The following is a 21,806-nucleotide window of genomic DNA, read 5'->3' on the forward strand; positions in this document are numbered from 1 at the left end:
TTCCAATCATCAGAGCTAAGTGAAACCTCAAGAAAGATCCAAATAAAGGAGAAATTGTCTTTTATGACAGAACCAGGACCTTGTCTTTGTAGCCTATGAAAAAGAAATTTGAAAGTCTACATGGCCTCTGCTTTAAACAAATGAAACATGGGAAAGGAACGCCTTAAGCACAGTATGCCCAAAATAAAGACAACAGGCCATACAAGCATCCCTAGCAAGAAAAACCCTACCTTGCCCTTGGCAAAAATCATCTTCAAGACAACCTCCTGAAAGCTTACCTAGCCAAATGAATTGCTCTGGTATCTCCCTTTACCAGGTCCTCTTCAAAACCAGTGAAGAAAATAGCTACGAATGTTTAGGACTGAAATGTGAGTAAGATTATATCTAGCAAAAGCTGATTGTTCTACAGTGGCTTTCGTCTAGCAGAGACAGGGCAGAAAACCCTGTCAGATAGTTTTCTGAATTAATGAAGTGTATTGCATGGCTGCCTGCAAGAACAGGAAATAGTATTTACTTTGGAGGGCCTTTCCAAAACTTCTGCAACTGCAGATATTGTAAAATGTATAGACATTTCTATGCGAACAAAATAAATGAACAAATAATATTTATCAGCCAACCTTTATGGCCTTTGCACCTTGCAAACCTAAGTAAACAGAACTTAAGAAATGTAAACCCACCCTTAACTTCAATAGACATTGCCAGTGGACAGAGTAACAGGAAAATATATGTCAGAGTAGATTCATCTGGTCTGTTTCTCCTATCTTCCTTTCCTTTGGCATCCAATACCACCACAAGACACCGCTAGTAACTTCTCTTGAGAATTTTCCAATTTCCAAGAAAAACTTGGGAATTTCTTCTTTAATGCCAGCCAGAATGTGCATTGCATCCTACAGTTTTGTATCTTTTCTCCAGAGAAGCAGTGCAAGGGGGAACAGGGGACAAAAAAATGCTGAGTTCATAACAATTACATTTTTTATTTTCAATAATTTGACGGGAAAAATGCAAAACATGAAAATAAGCAGCCATCCAGAACTGACAGCCCTAGTAAGTGGGCAGAAGAGAGTAAAATGCAAAAAACCACATAGTGCTTTTAAAGTCTGGGAGTCTTTTGCCATTTTCAGTTGCTGGTGAGAAATACTAATTACTACAAACATCAAGCACACCAAAAGAAATATGCCTGTTCTAATAAGAAAAGTGAACAACTTGCAACAATGTGAAGTAGTAATAATAATAAATAAATAATAATAGATTAAATGTATTTCATTTTTGCTTCAGTGACCAGAAAGGAAACACTGAAGGAATTATTTGATATGCGGTATTTGGCCACTATGAACTTTTATTAAAAGAAGCACCTTTCCAGAAATTTAACATTAAAAAAAAAAGTCCGCTGTGAAGTCATCATAATCTCCAGATTTAAAAATCCACATGGAAAAAATACTGACTTAACACCATCTAGAAGAGGTGGAGAGAACGGGGGAAAGTATGGAGAGATCAAGACTTGCACCACATGGGCTGTGATCCTCCAGTCTGTTCAGGTGCTGCTAGCACCTTGCCTTTGTTAAAGGTTTTTGTGGGTTTTTTAATTCTTCCCCAGCAGAACAGACTAATATATCTGTAGCAACAACAGGAAAACACGGAAGAACATAGCAAGAAATGCAAGTACATCCAGAGATAGTCCCACTCTCACTACTTCCTTGTCACAGCAGTGCTGTGTTACTAACCCTTGGACATTTCATATACAGGCTCATTTTCTGCAATAAGAATCCACCGCTGAGTCTCCTTCTGACCATGAAGGCAGGCTACTAGAAAGAAATGCATGCCAGGAAGTGCCGACCACTGCAACAGCACAGGAAAATAGCACATGCCTCAATGCTGGAGCAAAAGTCTGCCTGGTGTTATACTGTAATCATGCTCTTCAGAAAAAGCTAGCTTATTGGAAGCAGCTCACTATTAGTTATGAAAATATTTCACAATGGAACAGCTATGTTTCTTTCTTTAATCATGGAAATGAGTTGTTTACTTCTTGTTTTAAAGCCCTGTTTTTTGCCAATACTGTTTACTGCTGCAGTCCGAGGACTTCACAGGCAAACTGCTGCAATACAAGGAATGTGGGCACTTTTATGACATTCTCCAGTAGTGGTAACAGGAATATTTAATGCCTTTCCTGTCATCTGACCTTCTGTACAGCTCTGAAACTGTAACTCTGGGACAACTCAGTGCTACTTACCTTTGGTTATATAATACAGGAAAGAAATGCTGTAAGTTTCCTCTACACAGACATGTCAAATAAATGCACAAATCTGTTTCTGTCCCACCATATATATGGATATGCACAAAACCTGTTAAACTGAATCATCTGTACCTTATTAAAAAAACCTTTGCTTGGTGCCAGCACAGACATCTTTACAGCTTCCCTTCACCATTTTGTGCTAATGATAAAAGCTTTAAAAATAGTAATGGAATTGAACCACAAAGTCCAAAACCAGATAGCAACACTTCCAAGTTCAGGGAAGTAAAATCAAAGATTCCTCTTAAGGCCAAGTTCTAATTGAAACAGCCCTTTCCTGACATAATGCCATTTCCGTGATCTTCATTTCCTGCAAACAAGGAATTTTTTTAAATGGTGATTTACAGACATTATGTCCAAAATGTTTTTAACAAATTTTGAAACAAGGAAGTCAAAAACACTGCTGTAATTTATTTTTTTTTTAAAGGTAGAGATATTGATAAAATAGAAAGTGGTAAAAAAACCTTACCACTTGTATTACTCTGTGAAGAGTAATTAAGTTTACTGTACATGATACAGTATAATTGCTTTAACAAAAAGAACAGATTTTTAACTTGGAGAAAGACATTACTTAAAGAAGGGAGGGAATGAAGGACGTTGAATAAATCGAGATCACATCTACAGAAAATGATCATCTGAATCTTCTTTAAAGACTGGTCCTCTCTGGAAATCCCACTCACGTGATTCGCTGTGCTGACTGCGGGCTTTGTTCACCCGATCTGTGGCCGAATGTCACACTATCCTGTTCATCACAGGGAAGGTATGAATTCAGTGAGGCAGACAGTAAAAATGGAAAGGGAACTAGTGGCCAGCGCCGTGCCACCAGCCAGGCGCAGCTCTGCTTGCAGTGGTGTGCTTTGCCTCCTGCGGGTTTGGCCCCTGCGCTGTGCGAGACTGAACTCTGCTTTACAAAAAATCCTTTCTCTTTGGGAAAATACTCCCCGGGCCAGGATGCCTTTGAAGTAAAACGGTCCTAGGGAAGGAAGGAAAGATGAAAGCAGGGAGACGTGTTTAGGGGATCTTGACTGGCACCTCTCGGTCTTTAACGTAGCATCAAGTGACCTGCGACCATGCCCACAAGTCAGTGTAAGTCACAGCCACGTGACAGACGTGAAGCCAGCTTGTGCACTATCACATTTTCTGTGTCAGAGCAACGGGTCCGCAACAGTGCTGACTGAAGCTGCAGACCACTTCTGGGCATCAAGGAGAAATAAGAAAGGATGCCGTAGGGAAGAGCTCTGAGAATGGGCTCCTTCCTCCGCAAAGCCCCAGGGTCCGCCGTGAGGCTGACAGGGGGTGGAGATTCCCACGTACTGTCACGGGCAAGACAAACAGGAGGTTCATTTTAGGGCTGCAGTGTCTCCCTTGCTCGGACTGGGAGGACTGAGAAGCCTTTTGACGCAGAAAAGCAAGCCACAGCAAAAACATCCTGCAGGCGCCTCAGTTTCACGCAGCTGTTTTCTTTCCCTCTGAGCACCCTTCAGCAACGCCGTTTTCGCTCTCTGCCCTTTAGCAACACGACTGAGCTCCGCGAGGACTTTCCTCGGAAATCCTGTCATGCAAATATCGCGTGGTCTTTGCCAAAGGTGCTGCTCTCCTGAGCTGCGCAAAGACAAACCATTCACGCGCGGCTCTGGTAAGGCAAAGCAGAACAGAGCCTCTCTGGGTCCATGGCTAAAGTGAACTGTCCCCGGGGAAGTCCCGGGGCAGTGTCAGTGCCCTATCCCCTAGCGATCCCCTAGCGAATCGTGGGAGCACCTGCTGGCCTGGCGGTGACGCCAAAGAAAAGAGCAGTTGTTTAACCACCCAAGGGAACACCAGCCTGAATTATGCCAACAGCAGCTACACCTGGCCCCGTTCCCAATTCAAGGCTAACCCCTGTGCCCTCACACAACAGCTTTTGACTTACCTCTGCAAAACTGAAGCTGGGCCCACAGCTTCCCGTGGATGCTCAGGCGTCCAGCATACCGAAATACCCGCTCTCCACCTGAGGTCAGGGTTTGCCACGCGCAGGCAGAGCCGGGGGAGCGTTACGGCTTGGTGGAGGAGCGACCAGGGGAGCATCAGCCGTAGCCACCCTGTTGGTGGCTTCTTTCAGGGAAAGGGATTGCAGAGGGTACGTGGTGCTTTGCACACAGAAGGTGACCCTGCCTGCCTCGTTGTGTATCGATCGGTGCGTACCATTTGGGGTTTATTAACACAGAGGGTCATGGGCTAATGGAGGCCGTGTCCCAGGAGGGTAGGAAGAGCCTAAAATTGCTCAGAGACGGAGCCAGTCGGCATGTCTCAGGAATAAGCCTTTAAACGTGGATTTTCTGGGGGCCTTTTAAAAACCTGATCTCTGAGTATTTAGCTACATACTTGGTGTCCGCTAGCAGGCAGCCAGCTAATGACTTTTCCTGCAAGAGGAAGAGTTGACAGTATTGAATAGGGAGAATATATGAGCTTATGAGAAAAAATTAAAAGGAAGAGAAGATAAAGGAACTGCTGGATTGTTCACATCACAATATCATACAAATTCGAACCTCCTTAGCAGTTTCTCTACAGATGGTGTGAGCCGCTGAGCCTTCCCAGGCTTTCCCCAGGGGAGCTGACACCAGGCAGCCACTGCTGCGACTTTGCAGAGCAAGGTCCTGGCCCGCAGCCAGTCCCCGGGAGGTCACCCAGGACTGCCGAAGAGGGAAAGTGAAAACAAGAGCCCCACGCGAGGGGAAGAGCCCCCCTGGTCCACACGGATTTCCTTCCGGCAACCCTGTGATGAGCGAGCTGCGGGACAGTCTCCAATGGGGGGATACGCTCAGGGGGCAGCGAGGCGGGTGTGGGGTCGGGGACGGGACCACAGCTGAGCGCGTGGGGGCCTCCTCTGAGCCGAGTCCTGCACCGAGGCGGAGGGCCTGCCTTGCCGCAAGCCCTGAAAGCTGGTGCCTGGCACATGAAGACAGGTGAGTCAGAGAGCGTCTGGCTGCCACAGTCCCACTGCTGACGTGTCACGAAAGTGAACAGCTCTCTCTGGAGCATGCGAGCACCGCTTAGGCTGCCAGAGACTCCGCCCTTCAAAGTAAACCCACGTACGTCTTGCTTTTTCTTCTAGGGGCCATTGCTAGATTGCATTATGGGCGTGCGTTGCCCCTGGGGCAGAGGAGCAGGCAGGCAGAGCCATGCTCTGAGGTTTCCCAGGGCAGAACCCACGGCCTGACCCAGCGAGGAAGGGGCTTGCAGCAAGCCCGGGAAAAGCAGAGCCAGCTCAGAGCCAGAACGCACCGGCCACCGACTGCCCCGAGATGATAGGAAACACTAACAGAAGGCCGGGCAGGGACAAGTCTTGCTCATGGTTTTGATATTCAGCTGCAAAACAGAAGGAAAAGGAAAGCGCAGAGTGCCCTGCCCAGCAGGCAGAAACCCCGGGTCCACGGCAGAGGCAGGGGCAGAGCAGCCACAGGACAGGACTGGAAAGTGGGCACATGGCTAGTTTGTCATCCCGTTGCTGTTTTTCTACACCTGATTTTTTAACCTAATTTTGCTGCCACGTGTTTATGTGAGCCAGTTTGGTCCATATCTCCCGGTTCATCTCTACCTGAACGTTTCTCTGCCTTGTCACCTGCTGCCATTTCCTCTGGTTCTTCCTGTGGCGCCTTTCCCTTGCCATCTCTAGGAACAAACGTCTCACACACAAAACACAACCTACGAAACACGGGAGTCCTCATGCCCGCTGTTCTGCATAGCCAGCGAGAGGGGTTTGGGCTCTGCCAGCAGAATGGGAGGCGGGGGCTGTTTGCTCAGGGTGTTTGGGTTAGGGGCACGCCTGGCATTTCCACAGGCATGGACCTGGTGTGACAGCATCCCCAGCTCAGCTAAAGAGCTCTGTGCTGGGATCCTGCGAACAGCCACCACCGCTCCCGCCCCGCTTCCTCAGCCGATGTCAGGACCTCGCATGGGTAGGCGGAGGGGTGCAGCTCTGTGCTGGACTCGCAGGCTGAGCACCCGGCCTGGCAGTGGCAGCCGGTTCCTACGTCCCCCGCCGGTGCTCACCGCTCTGCAGCGCTCCTCTGCACGAGCCGGAGCTGGCCAGGCGGGACCTGTGGCACAGGGGACTGGCAGCTGCTCATATGCACCAAGATGAAGGCAGTGACGCAGTCCTGGCCACGCAGAGGGGGAAGATTTGGTCAGGGGAAACTCCGCAAGGTGCTTTTTCAACTAAGAGGCATGAGGAAATACACCACTTGTTTTTTCTATTTCTCTTTTCTCATCTGGGAAACATCCACCCAAAGTAAACAGGATGGAAATCAATGTAATTCCTTGTAGTGGCAGGTTGTGGAGTTTGCTGGTTGCAGCTTTCACGCGGACAGGGAGGCACTGGCATCTTCATACAGCAAGAGCCACAACACCTGGATCTCCCAGCACAGTGACCCTGGGGCAAGGAGCAAGAGGCACACCAGGGAGGAAGCTGCAGCGGGGAGAACCAGGGTGTGCTGCTCCACAATGGGGTGGGCAGGACATGAAGGCAAGCAGGCTGGTTAGATCTAGCGACATGGGAATTGCAACAACTGCCCAGCTGCTTTGCTCCTTCCTGCTGAGGACTCAAATCCTGTCTCTGCTCCTCTGTGCTGAGACACAGCAAACTGCAAAGCTTCCTGAGTGAACAGCACTTCTTAGAGCGAGGCAGAGCACAAACAGAAAGTGTTGCCCCACTTCCTCACAAAGGGGGTGGGGTGAGGGGCACATGTTTTTTAGATGTATTATTATTCTTAGCTGCTTTAATAAGCTTTGCTGTACTACACAGGTAACATTAAAACCACTGAAAGACACCACTGTCAGCAGCTCAGCAAAACACAAAGTGTAACTGGAAGCAACTTAGCTTTAATGAGCTATTGGGATATAAGTCACCAGCCTGGTGACACCAAGCTGCGTGGGGCGGTTGACACGCCTGAGGGACAGGATGCCAACCAGAGGGACCTGGACAAGCTCAAGAAGTGGGCCCACGTGAACTTCATGAGGTTCAACGAGGCCAAGTGCAAGGTCCTACACATGGGTTGGGGCAACCCCCAGTATCAATACAGGCTGAGGGATGAGTGGATTGAGAGCAGCCCTGGGGAGAAGGACTCGGGGGTACTGGCGGATGAAAAACTGGACATGAGCCAGCGATGGGTGCTCACAGCTCAGAGAGCCAATCGCATCCTGGGCTGCATTAAGAGAAGTGTGGCCAGCAGGTCAACGTGGGGATTCTCCCCCTCTACTCCGCTCTCGTGAGACCCCCGCTGCAGTGCTGTGTCCAGCTCTGGGGCCCCTAGCATAAGAAAGACATGGACCTGCTCGAGCTGGTCCAGCAGTCTTCTAGTGCTTAAAGGGGGCTACAGGAAAGATGGGGAGGGACTCTTTATCAGGGGGTGTAGGGATAGGACGAGAGGTAATGGTTTTAAATTGAAAGAGGGTAGATTCACACCAGATATAAGGATGAAATTTTTTATGATGGCAGTGGTGAAACACTGGAACAGGTTGCCCACAGAGGTGGTAGATGCCCCATCCCTGGAAACATTCAAAGTCAGGTTGGATGGGACTCTGAGCAACTTGATCTAGGTGAAGATGTCCCTGCTTATTTCAGGGGGGTCAGACTAAATGACCTTAATGGTCCCTTCCAACCCAAACCATTCTATAGCTGTATCTTAGAAATGGGAACAGTATCAGGGTATATGCATGACCTTCTCATGTATGAGTTTCTAGCTGAAAATCTATTACAATCTATATTCCTCTGCATTGTAGCCTATTCTTATATTGTTTTCTTCCATTTTGCATGTCACTCATTTACTTCATTACACTTCAATTACGCTAACAAGTTGAGAACAACATAAAGGCTGATGCACAAACATCACTATAAATTTGTAAAGGGCTACCTGAAGCAACACTGAAGAACCCCCACCTCACACGGGTTGAAAAGATTGAAGAAGCAAAGAATTTTGTTCAGCCTGTAAAGCACTGGCTATAAAGCATAGACTGTGCCATCCACATCAAGTGCTTTGTAAACAGTATGATAGAGGTGATAAGAATGAGCATGACTTCACAAATATTTATCAAAAAAATTCTTGCTATGAAAGAGATCAGAAAAATAATGGAGAGGTGGAGTTTATGTGAACTTAAAATATCATGCATTTGAACAGCCTCTGCATAAAAATACAAAATGCATGTATGAACATATGTATAAAAGTGTTTACAGGACTGGCAGCTAAATTCCTCCCTACATAAAAAAAAAAATTATGGAATCATACTCAGATTTTTTTCCCATTACATAAATCAGAAGCTCCCTTCTTTGAAATACTCATGTTCTGAAGCTGCACACAGTAATGGACTGTATATCTGGAGGTACATGATGTGCTGTCAGAGTAAGAGCTGTCAGATCACCACATCTCCAACAGTCTTTCACTTCCTCACTGGAAAGTAATTTGGTTTTTTGCTCTTTTTCCAGACCTTGAAGAGGCTCCTTTATGAAAGAATGAATGTAAATCCTTTCCATCATACAACAAAGCAGAGCAATAATGTATCTTCTATGTGTGTGTCTACGTCTGTGGGCAGGCAAACAAGCTGGACATCACAACCTGATCTGTAATGTAGTATATTTTTCACATACCAAGATGAAAGTACACGTCTCTAGAAGATTATTCTTAGTATGTGATGGAATTCATTCTTCTAATTCAAGTCACTTTCTAGACTCCCTGCTTGTGAGCCTACTTTCTGACATGTCCATATGAAGAGAGAGAGGGTACACACACAAGAATATGTGGCCTGCAGGTATATCCTGGACTAAAACAAAAAGAATAGCAGCTGAGAAACACAGGAACTACTGCAACTGCCTGAGGTACACAGGCTCGCAGTCAAACCTACCCAAACCCACTGGAAAATACATGTACAAATATGTAAGAAATGGCAGCATGTGTGAACGGTAAGCATAGAACAAACTCAAAATATAGCTTGATTCAAAGCAAAAAATCAAGAGGATGAAGAGTTATGAGAAATAATCATTGACTCTAATATGAATTATTTTACAAGAAGGAAATGTAGTCCAAGCAAATGTAATTCAAGCACAAAAAGATCTATTTCTAACATCCAAAAATTTTCTGTCTCATAAGCATGATGTCTTAGGTCACAGTGGTCTGCTCTAAACTAAAAATAGCTAGCCAGACACTGTAAATAAGGAGGCACTCATGAACTTCCCAAAGACCACAACTTTGTCACTTTTTGACTCTATCCCAAAGCAAAGCTTGCAAACAGATTCAAATATCAATAGCATTGTAACGTGACTCAACTGAGAAAGTTACTCTTATTTAGGATATTAGAATTAGTATATTTCTCTATGATTCTGTTTTTCAAACATTTGAAAATGGTTACAACATTCAGTCTTCTTAGATTCATACGCAGATAATGAAATTAAGAACAATGACTTGTCTGAGCATGCCTTAATAAATGATCTTCAAAGAGGAAAATTAAGAGCCATACGTAAGAAGTGCAATCCCAACAGAAATAATGAATGAGAAAGTACACCCACAATACACTCCTTTCCTTCCTTGGAAACAGACATGAACTCCCTTCCTGCTTAAAAGACAATCTTGCTACCATCTTTTTACAACCACAACATAATCACTGTCTAATCATTTTTCATAATTGACTCAATTTCCTATCTCAAGTAGACAGGTGTTGAGAGCTTGTCTAAAATAAGCTAAGTAGACATAAAAGTCTGTGCAAGATGCCTGTTACTGGAAGTATGAAAGGAGCAGAATTTCAATGATCCATGAAGCATTTGCTAGACTATATTTACCATCCACTAGATGATGGGCAAACCCAGCTTTGTGCTCAGCATGGAACTATTTTTAAAGGATGATACTTGCCAGGGATGAAAGCAGGCTTTTAAGTCCCAAGTTCTTGCTTTTGTTCTTGCTTTTTTTTCTTTAGAAATACTATGGACATAATATATCCTCATTCAGGAGATATACAAATATAGATATTCAGGATATAGGAGTAGTTTTCCTAACGCGCATTCACAAATCTTTCTGTTTTTGAAAAAAGACCCAAACTTGTTGCTAGCATTTACATGCTTATTGTATTCTGCAACAATCTTTAAGAATTTACACAGATTACTATCCTTGTCAGGAAATAAGTCTGTCAGGCAGTGTTCATTAAATCCTCTGGGACATGTCTCTCCACAGTTGTTGAAACTCCACAGTTAAGATCTCAGGAACTCTCAAAAGGTAGGAGGTGTGTGAAAGTCAGAGAGATACAGTATCTGGATTTGCCGCCGGCCAGGAAAACAGACAAACTGACTGTGCATTTGTTCAGGGATACCATATGAAACCTTAAGCAACAAATGAGACCACCTCCAGTACATTAACAGTAAAACACTTCTGTAAGTCAGCTTACTTCGAGCCTCTGTGCTTAAGGCATACTTTGCACTTATACAGTACTATTTAGGCAGAAAACCACCCAAGCCAAAAAACACTTTTCAGACTTAAGCTGGCAGATACATTAAGATCATTCCACGCATGATAGAAACACAACTGTCTGGTTTAACAACATACATAATTACAAAATAACTGGACAAACGAAGAAACAAATTATACACCTACTCTAAAATAGAAATAGTTTTTATATAAATTAAATTGCTTGTACAGATAATGCAATTCCTGAAACGTAAGGCATAGAAGTCAAAGGGACACTGCCAGAAGAATTATTTTAACTGTACCCTTTTCATCTCAGATAAGCTGAAATAGCAACAAATTTAACATCGTATTTAAATTTCATTATTTGGTGAGCTATGCAGCATGATCACTGTTGGCTTTTTAATTTTCACTGAATTTCAACGACAAAAAGACCTACTTTTATTTTTTGGCTTCCATTAAAAAAAGCACAATATGAAGTGTTTGCATGGCAAGTTTTGGATGAAGATTCCTAATGACAGAACAACACCTACCTTTTATTGCTCACTGAAAAAAAGTAGTGGCTTGTGTAGCAGGATCTTTTTTCAAAATGGAAATGACCTAACTTTTACATGAAGACCTTTTCTGGGGCTATGCATGTGCATTTGTTAAGCACTAACTCAGTGAAGAGGAAAACATGCCAGCTGCCCAGGCACAAATACCACTTCACACAGCACCTGCTGCAAAGTGTTCTCTAGAGATCTGCTGAGTAAGTGACCTGATGCAATCCTGCAGAGTTTAGGAAATACCACAGGATGACAGAGTAAAGTGCTAGGCCTTTACTCTGAGTACGTATTCAAAAATTACCTCAGTGAACCAAATTCTAAGACAGCTTACTAGTTTTTACAAAGCTACATGAACTCATGGATGCTACCTTTGACTGACAGCTAGGAAACTTCTGAATATAAGTTATCAAATCATTACTGTAATTTCATTTTAAAAAAAAACAACAAACAAACAACAGGTCACTGTATATCCTAAACAGTACCTTTAGGAAACAAGAGATGTTTTGCTTTTCACAAAGTTTGAAAACCTTAGATTTACTACAAAAAATATTGCTCCACTACCCATTTTAAAACCACCACAAATCCCTAGTGCTTCCTAAGCAGTCAGAAGAGAACTGGTCCCATCTAGTGGCTGAAAAGAGTTACAAATACTCAGAGATTTATCATGGTTCTTACCTATTCCAATTTGTGGTCCCAATGGGAACAACACCAGTACAAAACACTGCACTCCACAGTGGAACAGTAATAACCTAATACAGGAAGTCTGACAGTATAGGGATGGTGAAAAACTGTTCTAAACAAAACATGACAGATGTTTTTCATCACAGCGTTTCAGCTCCATTTGACAATCTTGCTAAATAGTGAAGTCGAGACTCTCCCTACAGAACCTCATTTGCTCAAATGACTTTTATGTTTTGTAGTCCACCAATTAGAGATGAAGGTATCTGTCTGAGGTAATTGCAGGACTCTCTACTTTGGATCCTTGCAGACTTTAGTGATATCTGTTGTCACAACACAAATCCCCATATGAAGTGCAGTTGTGCTATTATCTCAACTTCACAGTGGAGCAAAATCAAACTCACAAAAAAAGTGACTTAGCCTCCAACAGCGCAGGGAATTTAACCCAGCTCCCCTAGACACCAATCCTGTGTCTAACGCACCAAGCTGTCTTTTCCCTGCTGTGCCAGAATAACACTTCACCCCCCCTTTCTCTCCCGCTTCTGTTGCTGAACTGTCAACCTTATGAAATCTGTGAAAACAATGAACAATTTTGAGCACAGAAAGAGCACTTTGACAACCCACCATACAACACTGAGATCAACAACACTGTTTCACTTGAGCCTCTGGCACCCAATAGGTGCTTTTATAAATACATAAAATAAATGGCAGGACCTACCTGCAATTTGTGTTGTCATGGAAACGAGCAGTGAAAAATTCAAAGCTACCATGGAAATATTAACAGAGTAATTGGTGCCTGGCTGCAAATCAAAACAAACTTCTGGAGCCTGCTTGTGTGTAGTAAGGTTGAAGGTCATTTCATGAAAGAATTCCTTCTGATACCAACGCTGGCCTTGCACATGAAACTGTAACCAAACAATCATGGCATGGAAATTGCAATGTTTTAATATATCATTTGCATTCAGTCATGTCATGCTCTAAATTAGAAGAAATAGCAGAAAAACATATCACTGCATTCAGAACCCCAGAAATTTTGGCACTGACAGTTATTCAAATTCAAGTGCTTCCAAAATTTGACAGGAATTGCAGTCCCTCTTGATAAGGTCTGACACTGTCCTAAATCTTTCACTTCTCCTCCTCCTAGTCTATCTTCTTTTTTTATTAGTACTATGATTTCCCCCAAGTCTTGATTTCTTGCTAACATATAGGCTTCCATCAATAGTGCACTTCATTGTAGTATACCCTCATGGTGCAAACTTATGAGTTATAAAAGTAAGCTCACACAAACACCTGTCTGGTTTGATCGACGATCAAGTCAAAAACAAGTCATTTTGACCTATGTCAAAATGCCAAGTACCCTCCAAGATCTGCCTACAGACATCTATGTTTCCAGGCAAATTTACAGACCTGTGGGGGTTTTTGTTTCTGTTGGATTGTGTGTTTGTTTTGTTGTTGATGTCCCAAATGATTGTGAAGTTATTAACTTAAGGCCTCCCCTGATCATTCCTCTGGTAATGAAAACTAAAATGCTTGCTATATTTTAACCATGTGCTAATTTTCCTTTAAACAGATCCTATGCCTTTAGATAATCTCTGAGCACCTCTTAGTACACAGAGATTTGAGACAACAGCAAGTGGCCAAGAGTCCTGGCAGAGACAGTTCATGTAGAAATGCCCTGCTGGGATGGGCATATCACAAGACAGAGTGGACTGATTCCATGGAATTGGAACCAAGTTGTCTGAGGCCTGAACATGACAAAGTTGAAAGTACAGATAGGGAAGGCAAAATGGAGTAGAACAGGGGAAAAAAAATAAGCAAGAAAAGGAGACTGCAAAAGACCATGGTGGTTTCTTTCTTTTTTGAAGGTTGCTATTCAGGCTTACTCCCTGTTTTTTTATGAGACATTATTAGAATGAGGAACACTGCTAGCAGTGAGTGTTTGAAAAATTACAGTTTTTTTCATACAGGTGATTGATATAAACTGTTTCCTAGTTTCAAAATACAGATTGTCACTTACTGAGTATCTGTCTTCCACATCAGCTCCTCTTACATTTCGCCGCCATTTCAAGCAGGTATCATTAAAAATTAATACATTATTGAAAGCTTCCTTTACTGTAGAGACAATAAAAAAGGGAACAACTTATTACAAAAACTTCACCTTCAACTTTATTGAATATGAGTAGCTGAAAATAAAAAAAAAAATAATTTAATTCTCTTCTGGGAAGGAGGTAAAAATCTCATTTCTTTTTGAATGAGCAAACCTACTAAATAAAGCATGAACATTTGCTAGAGGAAAATGGTTTTCGGAAAAACTCAAGCAGACTATTTGGAAAATCAAGATAGGATTTATTTGTCCAGAGCTAGTGAGGTTATAATGACAGAAAGATCCAGGGGTTCAAACCTTTTGATGGAAATGAAGTTATCATAGAACAATCTGTCACAGTTTATGCCCTTTAGGAAAAAGCACATGAGAACAAGCATTTTTGTGGATTCCAAAAGCAATTATTTCTCAAGGTCTGTCTCATCAGCATTAGTATGTCAGAAGGCAAGTTTAAAGTTTCCATGACTAAGGTTCTACAGAAACCTGCTGTTAGAACATGCCTTCTCTACAATTACTGAAAAACTGCCAGAACACTGCTCATCACATCATGCTCATCTTAGACATAGTAACACTATCTATAATCCTCACATTATTCAGATTATTATCACACAGCTCTGCAACAAGGAATTCTCTCACAAGCAAGAGAATCAGTTTTCAAGGCAAGGAATGGAAACCAGTAAGCACTGTACCGCAGACAGAAATTCTGGCATGTAGCCAGGAATGCCACTGCACCAATCCTGCCTCAGCCAAAAGACCAATCCTGAAGAAGCAAGTTTGCCAAATCTTTCTGAAGGGCAGTTACCGCCATTGGTCTGCTTGCTCATAGATTCAACTGCCACAGTGAGCAGAACAAAAAACATCTTGCAGAAAAAGAGGATGCTGATGGTGGCTACATGTGTGCAGTCGGCATAAAGAATGATAGAGTCTAGGAGACAGCCTGTTATCCTGTCTGCTAGACGCAAAACAGTGAGTTCTGCAGCACTATAAGTTCTTCTATAAGCACAGAAAATACAAAACACAACCTACCCTTTGTTTGAACTGCTACTGTAACTGAGACAGTGATGTTTGTGGAAGAGATGGTAGTAATATTCACCACGTAGTTACTGCCAGATTTGAGATCTAAACACACCTTTGGATTATCTTCACTTGTAGTGATGTTAAATATCACATCTTCTGAGAACTTCTTCTCATCCAATCTTTGGCCCAGTATGTGAAACTATTAAAGGTTTAACAAAAACGATGGTGCAATTGGTTGTGGCTCTCCAAAATTCAGAATACTAGTTCAATTAAGCCTTGAGAACCTAGGATTACATCTGTTTTAGAATACCAGCTCAATCAAAAAAAAATAGGCTTGTGACTAACTGCTTTGGTGGAACAAGACAGCTTAATAAATTAGATCTTTAATTTCCTCTGGCTGTTAAAATTACAAATATTTTTTCCTATATTTCTACAACAAATAGAAGGAATCTATAACATGGACACTACAAACAAACACCTCCAACACAAATAGTGAGGTGTAAGTAAATATTTTTTCTTGTTTACAGCACACAGATGGAAACTACACCTGCTTGTTAGTTTTCTCTAGTTTTTCCCTCTTGCCATACAGAAGCAGTAGTAAGACTGAACGTCGAACAGCTGTACAAGACAAGCTTCCCTAAGGTCATGCCAGTGCAGAGGAAAAGAAACCTGTTGTTTATATGAGATGAAGGGACAGTAAAAACTTACGTAGTTGAGCTCAAGGCAGTCCAGAATGTGTTCTGAACTTTACTGCATTCAACCTATGCCTACATCATTCTCAGTTTTGACTATTCTGGTGTGTCTTGCAGATAGCTGAATTCAGGCAAAAGCATGTGCACAAAGTGCATTACACCAGAGATCCACAGCTTGCCAGTTACCACTGGATACATGAAAAGCATTGGTTTTGAACTGTTAGGGTAATTGGAAACTTGCTTTTTCCATCTCAGCAGTGCTGAATAAAAGCAATCAAACTGAAAATACATTGGTTTATAAGACAGGAGGAGAAAGACAGGTTGCTTTCTAAAATTATGACTCAACCTTGAAAAGTATTTTCCACATTAACCTAGTCATCCTGTAGATCCTAAATAATCCCCTTTTACTTTTTTCTCTATTTGTACACACTCGAAAAACCAACCTTTCTTTGGATGTTGTCATTCTCAAAATATGGGAATTCTTATACTGTTTTGGCTTTCAATAACACTGACTGAACTACTTGTTTCTGAGAATTTACATCTTAACTTATATGTTTATATGCTTTTATGTTAAAAAAAAAAAGTAGTTACCAAGGTTGCTTTCAATTTCCATGAAAAACAGTTCTAAAATGTTCAAAGATAAGGTGGTTGAATCTCTTGAGCAAGGCACAGTATATCAATATATATTGCATTTCTGAAAAAAGTTGCATCCAGTATCTGCAAGTGAAATGCTGTTTACTTGAAATTGCATCACAGACAGGGACAGAGCCCAAGTTTTGCAGTGTCTTCTATGTCAATGTGACTTTGAGCTCTACAACAGAATTCCACTAAAACATAAACTTGTGCTGAAACAGTTCTTACAGTTTCAAGCAGATGTTTAGGTGATTTACTGGAATGGGATCCCAATAGCTTTTCAGTTTTCTACTTAACTTTAGGACAGGGATTTTTTCATTTCCTAACCCAGCCACCTTTAGGTTTCTAAGCAGCTCACTGGGAAGAGCAAGACAAATTACCCACAAACAAAACCCACAACTGATTCATCACAACTGACCAGGAAAAAGCTACTCCCAATCTCAAATACCGTCTCACTTACTATGTACATTTCTTGCACTTGCAGTCTTCCAGTTTTCCTTTGCCACTTCACACATGTTTCATTGAATATGGACAAATTACTGAGTAATTCCTCCTCTGTGAGCAAAAACACGAACACAAAATGAAAACAGTTACTATTTCTCATGCAGATCTTAGTATGTTTGGAGCAAATGTTTATTTCTTCTGTTTTCTGTGTTTTTGTTTTTTTTCAAATGGGAAAAATAAAACAAGGTAGGCAGAAGCTAGGTAGTAAGTTTTCTCTTAACTGTGTTGGTTCCTAAAATTAAAATACAAAGCTAACTGAAGAAGCCTGTTCTGAGCCAATGACTGAAGTCCTTAAACACACAGCCAGCACTTTGTAAACTACTGTGACTAATGAAAACAAAATACTTTGCTAAGCTTGCATTTTATTGTAGACAATTTTAATTCTAATGACTTTACAGACCTTGAAGAGGACATCAAAACTACATTACAGTTTCCTGACAGCAAAGGAACAAGTTCATTAACTCCATCAGACTGATGATATGTTCCTGTATATAAAAGCATACGTATACAACAGCATTGTTTCTTACACAAGGATCTTCAGTATATACAAAGACTAGAATCTTTCGTACCAGGTGACAATCCAGGCAGAAGAGCCACTGAGAAAAGACATTTTGCTCTGCTTTGCACATTCCTCCTAGTCTGAATACATTAAACTTGTACTGTGTACAGGTCAAAGTCTTTCATTAAAGTGTCCTTACGACAGTATTACACCACCAAAAATGAAGAGCAATAAACAACTGCTCCAATAAACAACTGGGGCAATGAACAAGTGCTGTAATTCCACTAATTCTGCCACCCGTTCTGTATTCTCCTTGAACTTGGGTGCCAGCATCGGGATCTCATGACATGCAGTGCTCTGTCTTTTAAAGAATGAGCCACACACAAATCAACTTGAAGACCTTGTAGACCATTGGATCTCATGGATTAGAAGTTTCATTAAACTGCAAATAAAGTCAAGAAGATTGAAAAGATCTGTCTGTAAGAAAAAGAGGTTACCAATAAGCCAAAAAAACGTAGAAAATAATGCCTTTCTGAATACAACAACCTGCATTAAAGTGTTTTACAAAAGCTTCTGTGTTAGATTGGAAAAGAGCTTTTTTGTAGCTGAATGAATGTTTCGGTTCATTATTTGTTTGGGTTGCTTTTTAAAAGTTGTCAACATTTGTCCTTGTTTTATAATAAATAAAATTAAACAACACAGCCACAGTAAAAGACTTTTCAGAACAAACACTAGATTAAAAGAAAGAAGCCCACAGAACTAAGAATGTAAGGGGTATAGTTCTAGCAACCAGAGATACATCACTCAACATAACTGTGTTAATTTACACACTTTTAAAAGTTGGCTTATGCCTCAGAGAAAAAGCACAGCGAGGAAGATCAAGTCACCTGTTCTTTTTTTAGGTAGTTCTCTCACTGCTGCCATCACACACAGAGCAGTTGTCTTCACATAACAAGATAATCAACTACCCTCCCAGAGCTAAGATCAAAGCTCCTTCTGGTCACAACTCAGATGGACAGTGAACGTATTTGCTTCTCTTCTTTCTTTCACCAGCTGTCAATCATTCCTTTGTCCTACTACCATATTTTCCTATTACATTCACTACATCACCGAGGTCATACAAATCCAAGCTCATACAGTTTCTAAGCTGAAAAGCCCTTACTAGCTGCTGAAAGAAATGAAGGGAATTTACAGGGCAGCCTTGGTAGATACTTCAGAAATATTCACACAATAGTTGGTGTAATGCTCTGCTGTAAAAGCTCAGGGCGCTCTTCCTCCATATGTAAACTTCATTACCATTTCACAGGGGTCCCCCTACAGCACATGAAGCTGTCACTGAAATAAATGAATACAGTCTCTAAAATTCTTGTTTGTAGGCAGTTATTTAGAACTAAAGTGTAACTGTTTATGCATTTTGCAGCACTTTTTCCTTTCCTTTTTTTTTTGATTATTAAAACTGTCATAAAACCGTTTCTAATGATATCTCCCTCTTCACATATTCAACAGATGCCTCACTCACTAGACCAGTTTATCTCCCAACTACTTTTAATTCCCCCATTCCAACTTGCCATTAAGTATGGAAATGCTATTGAAAGCTTCCTCTTCTACAGGACAGAAGAAAAAGAGATTAATCTGCATGTCCTCTAAAACAAAATTCCTTATAAATGGCCATGTAATTAATTGTATTTAAGTGCTGTGTATTATTACTGTTTTCTGTTTCACAGTACTGTCTAGAAACTCCAGAGTATTAAGACTTCTGTATCAACACAGAGCAAAAGAGTATGTTCAGTTGTTCTATTCTTTAAATCAGATACATTCTTATTAAAAGACTGGGTGGCAAAAATCACTCATTAGAGCACAGCCAGAGGGAAAATGTTTGCGTATCAGTGAGATCTGAATTAAAATGTGAACCAAGAAAGAAGAAAAATCCATGTAATCTCCAAGACTGCTCCATAAGAAAATCAGGCACATGATTCATACTAAGTAAAAAACCAGAGAAAAATAAAGCAGCAAACAACAAAAAAGGGATTATGCCAGCTATTCAGGCAAGGAAAGAAATCTTATACAGTGGCCTTCTTGGAAGAAAGAAGGCAGAACTAGTAGCACTTTTTTCTGTAACTATATCAATTTTTCTGTTATGCTTTCTGAACTTTCAGAAGGACGAGGCCACCATGCAATTATTATACAGCCAAAGAAGAGTTTGCAGACTTCTCAAAAGTTTCCACTCTAAACGGGTAGGAGTGAAAGAGGACAAAAAGCTGGAACACACACAGAGTAAACACCACAACAAAGTCCTGGGCTTTCTGAGTAAACCAATTACATGCTCTTTGTTTGGATAACCAAATGTAGAGCAAGTCCTTGATTTAACATGAATCCCAGTAGCATAAACACAGGGTCCAATAACAGCACAACAGTATCTCTGAAAAAACTATTCTCACGCTCCTAGAGGGAAACAGGTTCCCTTGACAGATTAGTTCTGTAAAAACTAATGGTGCCAGTGACTTCCAGAGCTTGGGAAGTTACATGCCTCCCTCAGTGTGAGGTCTTAGCAGACAGTGGCATCCAGGTCTTCAACATATCTGATTTTGATCAACAGCTTTCACTCAGACTCAGAAATGAGATGGGAGAAGTGAAGACCCTCAATTTCCCCATACCTCAGCACTAGAAACTTCCAACTTCTGATTAACCGAGAAGGCCACTGGATGCCGCTGCTGCTCCAATGACCTCCAGGTTACTCTCACAATCTCCTTCCCATCCCAAGGGAAAGTGCCCTAGAAACGACATGCAAATGCCTGGAGACCAGAGCAGAAGGGTGGAAAAAGATCCTGGAGGAGTCAAATCTGGGAGAGGGTAGAAAGATGCAAATAGCACCTGGCTGTTAGCAGCCAGGAAAGACAGGTGCTGGTAAACAGAACACAAATGGGAAAATGCAAAAAGCAAGCAAACTGATTCAACAGCATCTGTGAGCATTGGGGGGGGGGGGGGGGAGAAATCATGTTAAGGAAGCCAAAGAGATTAATTCTAAGAAGAAAAACGGGGACTGAAGATTAAAAGCTCTGCTAGGAAGGACAGCATCTCTCTGTACTCGAGTGTGTAGGAAAAATCTTCACAGTAATTACAACTAGTGCATAAATGCCTGTACTGTCATGATCTTCTGCCTTAACCCTGTGCTGTGAGGATCAACCTTAATCCTTTGCTTATCAGCCTCTGAAAGTTCAGGTCCCAGTATTCAGTCTTATTATTTGCTGATTCAGAAAAAAACCGTAACACATAGAGAACTTCATGTCTAAACAGTAATTAAAACCACATGACTTTGACTTACACAATTCACTAGTCTTCAGTTGAAAGAGCACTTGACTACCACTGACCTCAGCTCGAGATATATCTTATCAGGGAAGTATTTTTGAACTTGCATGAAAAAATGCTATTTACCAGAAAGCAAACAGAACCAGCTCTGATCTGACACCTCATCTTCCGCAAGTAGCTAAAAAGTGCAGCCATGCATGCAAATTCACTTACAGAGCTCCTTCTACCAACCCCTACACATACATGCAATTTAGGGAAATAAAAAATCCAAATATTAGCTTTTTTTTTGTATGTTTTGCCTGTTAAATTCTGTGAAAACTGTCAGTGATGCTGCAAATGCCATCTGCTACTAACATGCACCACACACTCAGACACAGAAATTAAATGAGAGCAAACATTTCAAAGAGAACTTCTGCTCAGACTGTTTCAAGGCACCTGTCCCATAGCAAACAGGCAAACTCCTCTTGCACAGTAGCTTTCACAAGTATATATGGAATTTGTTGCAAAGACATATCTTCGGTATTTACACTTTTTAGGATAGTGTAAGTTTTTATGACTTTTTCACATTTTGAATAACATACGTACTTCCAGTTTAACTAGCATTGCAAAATTTCAGCAGATTTTCACCTTCAGCCCCAAACTTTACACAGAAGAAATCCACAAAGAAACAGCAAAGCTGGAGGTAGAGACAGTCATGCAGGAACAAGCAGATAGCTAAAGATTTACTACCTCCTTTGGTCTAAAAATGTTACCAGGAAACAATCAGGAGCAGAGTAATTCATGTATTGAAACAGACTGACAAAAACATAAGAGATGCAATTGTGAGCGTACTTACAAAGAAAAGACGTATCAGTCAAGGGTGTCCGACTAGATGGGATCAGATGGGCTGGGATTAGAAATGCACAATCTACCCCCCCTCTGAAAGAGGTTCCCAAGATGGGTATTTGCCATCACAAACTAGGTAATTATTAATTTAGTTTCAAACAAACAGAAGCCTAAATAGCCCTGCAAAAATCTACATTTTTTTTTTTGTTTGTCCCTGGGTTGCATCACTTTGATCTAAGAAGTAGCACCTCCCACAACACAGACTCCACTGTGTTTGTTTTTCCACACAATTAAAGAAA

General features: G+C 41.6%; 1 protein-coding gene across 11 annotated transcripts in view; it reads right to left on the reverse strand.

The window, feature by feature from the left end:
- The window catches only part of SUSD1 (sushi domain containing 1), a 55,669-nt gene that overhangs the window by 17,843 nt on the left and 16,020 nt on the right, over nt 1-21,806 (reverse strand). For 9 of the 11 annotated variants that reach the window (XR_012627014.1, XM_074855518.1, XM_074855513.1 and 6 more), the window contains 4 exons: nt 16,834-16,928; nt 15,058-15,247; nt 13,948-14,042; nt 12,649-12,835 (listed from right to left, as the gene is read on the reverse strand). Coding sequence is in view for 10 of the 11 variants with exons in the window: in XM_074855518.1 (XP_074711619.1) it covers nt 12,649-12,835; nt 13,948-14,042; nt 15,058-15,247; nt 16,834-16,928 (567 nt within the window). In the remaining variant the exon portion in view is untranslated. The remainder of the gene's footprint in view (nt 1-12,648; nt 12,836-13,947; nt 14,043-15,057; nt 15,248-16,833; nt 16,929-21,806) is intronic. The other 2 variants (XM_074855521.1, XM_074855519.1) reach the window with 1 other exon arrangement.

The sequence above is a fragment of the Strix uralensis genome, chromosome Z, assembly GCF_047716275.1.
Source record: "Strix uralensis isolate ZFMK-TIS-50842 chromosome Z, bStrUra1, whole genome shotgun sequence".
NCBI classification, from domain to species: Eukaryota; Metazoa; Chordata; class Aves; order Strigiformes; family Strigidae; genus Strix; species Strix uralensis.